This window comes from Clarias gariepinus, chromosome 13 (genome assembly GCF_024256425.1).
Source record: "Clarias gariepinus isolate MV-2021 ecotype Netherlands chromosome 13, CGAR_prim_01v2, whole genome shotgun sequence".
In the NCBI taxonomy this organism is placed as follows: domain Eukaryota; kingdom Metazoa; phylum Chordata; class Actinopteri; order Siluriformes; family Clariidae; genus Clarias; species Clarias gariepinus.
The window spans coordinates 9,837,267-9,847,094 of NC_071112.1; the positions used below are offsets into that span (position 1 = coordinate 9,837,267).

General features: G+C 38.1%; 1 protein-coding gene across 1 annotated transcript; it reads left to right on the forward strand.

Annotated features, from left to right (window-relative positions):
* The first annotated feature begins 114 nt into the window (after nucleotides 1-114).
* minpp1a (multiple inositol-polyphosphate phosphatase 1a) lies at nucleotides 115-5,456 on the forward strand. Its single transcript, XM_053510078.1, has 5 exons — nucleotides 115-730; nucleotides 1,796-1,990; nucleotides 2,178-2,275; nucleotides 2,994-3,124; nucleotides 4,542-5,456. The coding sequence occupies exons 1-5, from the start codon at nucleotides 154-156 to the stop codon at nucleotides 4,897-4,899; spliced, it is 1,359 nt and encodes a 452-aa protein (XP_053366053.1). The 5' UTR covers nucleotides 115-153; the 3' UTR covers nucleotides 4,900-5,456.
* Nucleotides 5,457-9,828: the final 4,372 nt, after the last annotated feature.

Genomic DNA, 9,828 nt, shown 5'->3' on the forward strand with positions numbered 1-9,828 from the left:
GAATTGGTTAAATTGACAGCCAGTCATGAAAGAAGGTAGGGCTTCTACCACTAACCAATCAGAATGTAAGGAGGCGGGGCTTGGTGTGTAGACCACACATAACCAGTCACAGAGAAGCCATTTGGGGACTTGGGAGACATTTCCAGCAGTACAATGGGTGCCCTGTGTTTCTTTGTTGTTGTGATTAATTTACACGCCGTGTCTTTCGCACTCCCGACATCCTGGTGTAGCGTGACATCACCACCTGGACCCATTCCTGACAACGCGCTGCGATTCAACACAAAAAGTCGGTATGAAGAAGTGAATCCCTATCTCATCTCAGATATTTTGGCCATTAATGAGTCCTGGGTGAAACCTCCATCTGCAGAATGCAGAGCTGTCCACCTGAGTGCCATCATCAGGCACGGGACCCGATACCCCACCTCGGGGAACATCAAGAAGATGAGCATGTTCTCCAAGCTGGTGAAGAGTCAAGCTAATCTGAGCTGCGTCCAGGAGCTCCAAAGCTGGGAAATGTGGTATAAAGAGAGCATGGATGGACGTCTGGTGAAAAAAGGACGCTACGATCATCGACATTTGGCTCAGAGGCTGATTAAATCATTCCCAACCCTGATAACTGAAGAGAACATAAAAGGGGGACGAGTGAAGCTTATCACTAGCTCCAAACACAGATGCATTAACAGCACACTGGCATTCATACAAGGAATCTTGGAGCGTCTCGGCATTCAGGGTGAAATTTATTAAAACATTATATAAGAGTTTATATTCAAATGCTCTGATTAAATTCCTCATGAGTGTGTGAGATAAGTCTTCATGGCTGGTTAAGATTTTTCGGTTCACACACACTTGCTGTCTCATATGATTTTTTTTTACCCTTCTATGAAATGTGCCTGAGCCTTCCAGTCGGTTTTATTTATTTACTGGTTTGTCTTATTGAAGTCTTCGACATAGGACAGAATTTATTCTAAAAGTGAACATGAACTGTGGTAAAGGTCTGAGGTGAAAGTGCAACATGAATGTGTTTGCAGATTCCTCCGCACTGTTTAAAATGTGTGTGTGTGTGTGTGTGTGTGTACTTTATCTCAAAGGCTTGCAGCATGTTCACAGCATGTTTTTGTACTAAAGGTGATGTTGCAATTCTTAACATTTTTCCTGTAAAATGTGTTTTTCAGATCCATTAAAATTGACAAGTATACGGGCACATAAGCAACACCTCATTTACTGAAATTGCCACACACAGGCTGTGCCTTCTTTACAGAGACTGGCACACATAGACCATGCCTTCTTCATTAAGACTGATACACACAAGCCATTCCTCCTTCACTAAACACTAACACACAGGCCACACTTACTTCACTGAGATGGGCACACATAGGCCACGCCTCCTTTACTGAGACTGGCACACATATGGCACACCTCCTTTACTGGAACTAACACACATTGGCCACGTCTCCTTCATTGAAACTGATGCACACATAGGCCACGCCTTCTTTACTAAGACTAACACCCATAGGCCACGCCTCCTTTACTAAGACTAACACACATAGGCCACGCCTTCTTTACTAAGACTAACACCCATAGGCCACGCCTCCTTTACTAAGACTAACACACATAGGCCATGTCTCCTTTACTGAGACTGACACACACACACAGGTTATGCCTAATTCACTATAATTAACATACATAGGACCTCACCTCCTTTACTGAGACAGACATACACATAGGCCACACCTCCTTCACTAATACTAACACACACAGGCCACGCCCCCTCACTCAGTTCTTTATTTTGTTGTAGGTATAGATTTGCCACACACAATTGATGACGGGCTGATGCGTTTTTTTGATCAATGTCGCCGTTTCGTGGAGACAGTGGAGAAGAACAAAGACGCCTTAATGGAGATGGAGCGTTTCAAGAATGGCCCAGAGATGAAAAGAGTTCAGGAGAAACTCGCAGATCGGTTACAGCTTCCTTACAGCAATGTTACTGCAGGCTAGTGCACACTATTCTTAATGACATAAATTAGTTAGCAAGCTCATTAGTTAGCATACACAGTGTTAATGTTCTCTCTGTGGCTAATCAGGATGGCTGGTAGAGCCTGACTAACGTGATGCTCCCAGCAGGTCTGTATACCTCACTCTGGTTATCTGACTGATTTAGTGACTGTTTTGCATTGCAGACTCTGTGGAGACGGTATTTTATCTGTGTGCGTACGAGTTCACCATCCTGGACGTGAATTCCCCCTGGTGTCGCTTACTGGACGGGACAGATGGACAGGTATGGGACAAACCCACACTCACATACCAGTGTGTTTACCTGATCAGGATGGGAAGTTCAGTTAAACATTTCTTATCCAGAACGTGATAAATTCAGCTGCACACTCAGCAAATATTAGCGTGAGACTGTAGGAAGTTGTGTGTTCTTTAATTATTCATGTTGTAATGGTTTGTTTTTAAGTACAGTATGTACTGAAAAGAATATGTATTTTCACAATCTATTTGAACATTTATTTATGTATTTCATTTAAATTTGAAAGTGATGATTAGATTTATTTTATTTTTATTTAATTGAATACATATTATGATTACGTATTTCATTATTATTTTGTCATTTTTAGTTTGCCTTTTATTTGTTTGTTTATTTGTTTGTTTGTTTTAGTGCACCATAACATTGTTTTTGTTTTTGTTTGCATGCCAAATGCCAAATACCATTGTTCAGGTATTTTATTTGTATAAATTCAATTTATTGACATATTTTAGTTGTTTTTCTGTCTGTTTGTTTGTTTTCCATCTATTCTGTACAAATTTCTGGATTAAAATTATACAATAGATTTAGATAGAATTATAAAATAAATTTAGATTTTAGTTTTTAGTATTTAGGTCTTAATTAACTCTAATTTAATATAATTCAATATTTTTGTTCCCATGTTTAAAACCCTGTACTGCTCTCTCACTCTGAACTCACTGAACATATTTTTTTTCCCATTTTTACTCAGGTGCTGGAGTACCTGGGGGATCTGAAGCAGTTTTGGAAACGTGGCTTTGGTCATGACATTAACAGTAAATCCAGCTGTGTTCTCTTTCACGATCTGTTTAAACGCCTGGACGCGGCAGCCGAGCAGATCAGGTACGAGCCTCTCAGCTAAGGTGCAGCTTCTCTCCCCAGGCAGGTGGCCGGAATTATTAAAAACACCATGCTAAGAAACTAACATAATTCCAACAACTACTAGAGTCATGAAGTCAACAACTAGAGCAGGGGTAAGCAAGTTCAGTTCTAATCAAATACACCTAAACAAGCTAATCAAGGTCTTCAGGATTACTAAGGCCTCAGGCAGATGAGAGTTATTTCATGGCTGGAGCTGAAATGTGCAGGACTGTGGTTTTAGCACCAAAATTGCCTACCCCTGAACTATTTTATGCACAAGTGTACTGCTTAAATGATGTACTTTTACAGTGAAATAATTTGATCTGCTGATATCTAATCATTATGCTGATAATTATAATAACACAACGATCAACTAGAATTAAGGATCAGATAAAAAAAATAAATACAGTAAACATATTTGTAATCAGTGATATTATTTTTTTAGGTTGAAGCCCACGTACATGTCTGTCTTTCTGTATGACAGATCTCTCTGCCTAACTTATAAATACAAAATAAATAAAAATCTTGTAAGGTTGAGTTTTTTATGCCTTGTTTATAATAAGTTGTATTTCTTTCGTTGTCAGCCAAATACACTCCCTGTTCTGTACTCGGAGAGTGAATTAGATGCGAAATCGAAAAAGTAGGTGGGATAAAGTTTAGTTTTAGAACAACTCCAGCATGTTAAAATTCACTTAACCACTTTAGCACTGTTATTTTAACAGTAAAAATATTGTGTGAAAGTACAAATGTAATCTCAGTAAAAAAAAATGATGTTTTCTAATTAATATCTATTGCTGCAGGTGTTAGTTTACATTGAGCAAGTAGCTTATTAATAGCTTATTTTAAAGTACTGTAGATTATTAAATCCGGCACATAAATGTTCATAACATCACTTTTACTTAACACTTAGACACTTAGACAGTTAGTTAGTTACTAGCTCACTAACTTACTAGCTAATTAGTAGTTTGTTTGCTGGTTAGTTAATTTATTTACAAGTTAGTTACTTACTCACTCACTTGATAAGTAATAGTTACTTATTTTGTTAGTTGCTTGCTTACTAACTAATTATTAGTTAGTTGGTTAGTTGGTTAGTTAGTTAATGTAGTTACATCGCTTGCTTGATATTAGCCAGTTAGTTGGTTGATTCATTAGTTGGTTGGTTGAATTACCTGAGTGATACAGGTGATGTGGATAAGCAGTGAAACTATTCAGCACGAGGCTGAGGAAAAAATGCTCTGTAACTTATTTTTTTATTATTAAATATATTAAATATAAAAATGTACATACCCATGTGTGCTGTATTTTGTATTGATTTATCAGTACAGCCTCTTATGGAACTCCCATGCACTTATTCCTCACCACTCCTTTGTCTTTACACTGCTGTGTGCTGTTTGGGCAGGTCAGGTGGGGATGTCCCAGAGGTGGTGACGGTGCAGGTGGGCCACGCTGAGACATTACTGCCCCTCATCACACTGCTGGACCTTTTTAAAGACCAGGTTCCTCTCAACTCCTCCAACTTCGCTTCTCATCACAGCCGCATGTTCCGCAGCGGCCTGATTGTACCGTACACCGCCAACTTGCTGATGGCGCTTTTTGACTGCCCTGATGGCCCTCGGCTGCAGGTGCGGCTCAACGAGCAACCTTTGATTTTGCCAGGCCTTGGTGACCTTTCACCTCTGTACCAGGATGTGAGGAAACGATATGAACAGCTGCTGCAAGGATGTGACCAGGACGCAGTGTGCAGGATGGACAGATAGAAGAAACAATAAACACACTGAATAACAGAGCGGTCCTGTCAATCTTCACAAATACACTGATCATGTTAAGAGTGTCTGCTGTGTCTGTTGTGCCTGTGTGTGTGTGTGTGTGTGTATGTTTTGTAAGTATGATGATCTGGTTTTTATCTCTCTTTAATGTTTTATTCACCCTTCACTGCATTTGGATTTATTTACATGTAATTATGTATTAGGAACATAGCATATGTTTGGATCTTACAGACACCTACAGACACACACACACACACACACACACCCTTGCTAGACTAATAGTGCTATTAAACTGTGTGTATTATGCAAATGAATTAGAGTCTTAATTTGGATAATCTATTTCTCTTACTGAGCACATGCGCCCACACACACACACACACACACACACATATGGGTCACACCTAACTGCTAAACACACACTTACAGGCATGATGCAAGACTCGGTGTGGTTCTGAAACCTGCTGTATTTAAAGGAGCAGCTCCGTACACAATGAATCATTACAAAATTACAGAATAAAATCATGACTATTGAACATTTAATTATTAATTAAACTGAGTATAAGTGTGCTCATTTATAATCTGAATATATCAGTCTTAAATACATATAAATAATATATGTAAATATTTTCTTTTATGTGATTCTTTTAGGTTACAAAATGTAAATATATAGATGTGTTTGATATAAATAATGATTATTTGTATAAATTTCCTTTTATTATTATTAATAATAATATTAATTTTGCTATTTTAATTATTGCATAATCTTAAACCTGTAGCAATAGGATCTCCTAAAAAATAAAAGAATTAAAATAATGAAAATAATTTGAATATATAAATATAAAATATGTTTCCAAATTTTATTTTTATATTCTAAACAGCTTTGAGCTCTTTAACATTCACACAAAGCCTTCAGGTCACAACATATTTTTTTGGTCATTTGTTAATAATTTTGTGATATTTTATATTATTTTTAAACAAACAAAAAAAAACACCTGTTTTAAAATTTTCAGAAAGGAAGAAAAACAGAAGAAACCTCAGTGAGGGTGATGTAGCTGCCAGCACAAAAGAAATGACAATTTGGTGTTTTATACTTTGCACACAGCACACTACCGCCCCCTGCTGGACTTTACCAGCAGACCTCTCTCTCTCTCTCTCTCTTTCTCTCTCACTCACTCACTCACACGCACACCATACTGTAGTACACTCTAACAGAAGGAGAAGCCTTTATTGTCATGTCATGTATACTTTACAGCACAATAAAAAGTCCTTTCCTTTTATTGACAAGCTTGTTAAGAATTTGGTTTCAGAGCACAGGGTCAGAGTTAGCGCCCCCTGGAGCAGAGGCGGAGTAAAGGCCCTTGCCTTTACCTCATTACAACACCCTGTAACGCAACGCATTATAACACACTGTAACACAACACACTGTAACACAACAGTACTGTAACACTACTCACTGCAACACATTACAACACACTGTATCACATTACACTGCAACACATTACAACACACCAGTAACACAACACACTACAACACAACACACTGCAACACATTACAACACACCTGTAACACAACACATTGTAACACATTACAGCACACCTTAACACAATGTAGTGCTCACATTAAAACACACAGTAACACATTACACCCTGTAACACACAGTTACACAACACACTGTACACATTACAACACAATGCAACACATTACAACACACTGTAACACAACACCCTGTACACATTACATCACCCTGTAACAGATTACAATGCCCTGTACAATAATCCGGCACGCTGTAACACAACACCCTGTACACATTACAATACAATGTAACACATTACCACGCCCTGTGACATACTCCAGCAAACTTTATCATACCTTAACATACTGCAGCACACTGTAACAAACTGTTGCAAACACTGACACACTCTTAACACCCCGTAGCATATGATAACACCATCCCGTAACACTGGAACATATTGTAACATATGATAATACACTGGAACATATTTTAACATACACCAATACACTGTAACACACAGTAACAAATGTTATCAAAATGACGAATGCTAACATTCTGTTAGAAACGCTAATACACTGTTACATATGCTAACATACTACCGGGTCTAACAGTTTCTGCACACATTAACACATGCTTTAACACACATCTACACACACTTGTATACTCTATCAATCTATAACCACAATGCAAACACAATCTGTAAATAAACTCCAACACACCCCAACCATCTCTGACACACTATGGCACACTCTAATATACCACACACTAACATACTGCAACACACTCTAACATACTGTAACACATTCTAACATACTCTACCATGGACACGTTCTAACAAACTGCAACACACTCTAAAATACTCAAAAATCCTAATACACACAAACATATCATACACCTAATAAAATACTGTAATGCACTGTAACTCACTCTAACACATTGTAACACGCACTAGCACAACTTAACACTCTCTACCACACAAGCACACTAAAACACACTCACACTAACTCACACTAACTGTAACACACCAACTGTAATACACTTTACACTCTCTAACACACTAACACCATACAGTAATATACAGTACTAACACACTGTAACTCACCAACACATTCATACACACTAACACACAAGAACTGTTACACATTCTAACACGCTGTAACACACTCTAAAAACTAGAACAATTGAAATGCTCCAATATACTCTAACATATAGTAACACATTCTAACACAATGTACCGTACACCAAACCACAATCTCTAAGGGCAGAGATATACAGACATATGACGGCTACTTCACGTGTCTTACGTTTGTTTGGTGCGTAGCTTTTGCATGTCCTCGGAAATGAAAGCAATGTGCATGCAACATTCGTGTAAACAGCAGGGGCCGTGTAGTCAGCAGAAATGGCAAAAAATGGCAAAAGGTATTGAAGAGGAGTTGTGCGACTAGTCCTGCAATTCCCGTTGCTAATTTTTCAATTCCCCTATGATTTTTCTTTACCTTTGCACAGAGACAAACAGAGTTAAAACAGTGTATGGAAGATCAGTACTATCTTATATATCAGGTGTCTCCAAATCCAGTCCTGGAGGGCCAGTGATTAGCACAGTTTGTAATGCACTAACACTTAAACACACCCCCTGAACCTAGTAATTAACAGATTAGTTAAATCAACTGTATTTGAAAAGAAGAATCACCAAACTGTGTTGGACACTGGCCCTCCAGGACTGGATTTGGAGACCCCTGTTCTATGTCATGGAAACTAAGCTCCACGAGTGTCGCCATGTTTGTGTACTTTATGCAAAACTGTCTAATTGTATTCATTCTCTGGTGCGCCCCCTACTGGAACAAACCACATAGTAAATAGGCAAGTATGTGAACAAATGCATTCACAACATTGCCAGTTGACTATGCAAGTGCATGGTTTAACAGCGAGTATATTTCCACCATAACACTGCAAACATACCCCAACATACCCTAAACCACTTTTAAAATACTGTAACACACACTCTAAGTGCGTGACTCTGGCCTCATGGGTTAAAGTGTATGTGTTAGAGCAGTGGTTATATAATCAGGGGTTATCTATAATCACACAGTGATAGATGTGATATAATTGTTGTCATAGTCCTAAGCTTTCTTGACTGATCATTTGAATTAATTGGTTCCAACTGGGACACGCCCGAGCAGACAGGGAGAGTCTCTTCCCACAGGCCATGAGAGTGCTGAACAACTGCATTACTGCACTAACCGGACTACACTTCATTCACCTACACAACCATGTCTGTGTGTACCCTTTACACGTAGTCCATAAATATTGGAACAAATATAAAGGTGTTTTTGACACTGGCTCTCTCTACACAACCACACTGAAGTTGAACTGAAACACTTAAGATGTGAGCTTGCCAATTAATTCCTTCTTTTTAAGAAAGTTTCAATCCTGTTGTACAGATCACTCCCCATGTTTTTGTCATCTTTCTGATGGGTTTATTTGCTTTTTTTTTTTTTTTTTAAAGATGGCCTCCTTTACTTGCATCGACACCTCCTTCCACCTCATGTTAAGAGTTAGAGTAAACAGCAACCAAATGCAAATGTAGCACATAGAACCACCTCCAGGGGAATGAAGGAACAGGGCACACCTGGCCATGCAACTGCTTGTCAGCCATTTGTTACATCATTTGTGATCCCACAAAATGGAGGTGTGTGTGAAAATGGGTGTAATTCCTTAATGGTTAATGCCATACTTGAATAAAAACCCTTTGAATTAAAACTGAAACCCTTGACTATGTTGCATTTCAGATTCAGTGTGTAACTTGTTTCGTTACTTGGTTTTGGCACTTAATTATCAAATTGCAGCTTTCCTTTGGATACTCCAGGTTCCTCCTCCTGTAGAAATACATGCAGATAATTGCTGTTCACAAATTCCCCCAAATAGTGTGTGTGTGTGTGTGTGTGTGCCCTGAGATGGATTGGCACCCTGTCCGGGGTGTACTCCGTATCGTGCCCAAAGTCTACTGGGTCAGGCTCCCGGCCCTCCACGAACCTGTAACCTAAAGATTAAGATCATGTAGACCTTAGTTAAAAATTTATTGTTTACATTTTTATTATGAATTTAAAAATTTTATTAAATTTCGAAGGAAACTTTTACATATTTGCTAATATGTGAACTGTTGTGAAAAAGTTATTATCAGAAAAATATTAGGATGTGTATCCAATAATAAGGTGTATTTAAATAATAATAATAATAATAATACAGTCAGTGACGTGTGCATGTTCATTTAACTGTAAATAATTAATTTGTACTTGAACTATAACATTAATATAAACGTCCTGTAATCACACGTGAATATGAAAGTGAATAAACAATGGGCGAAGCCAAAGACTAACAAAAAACAATTATAATATTAAAAGGTAATA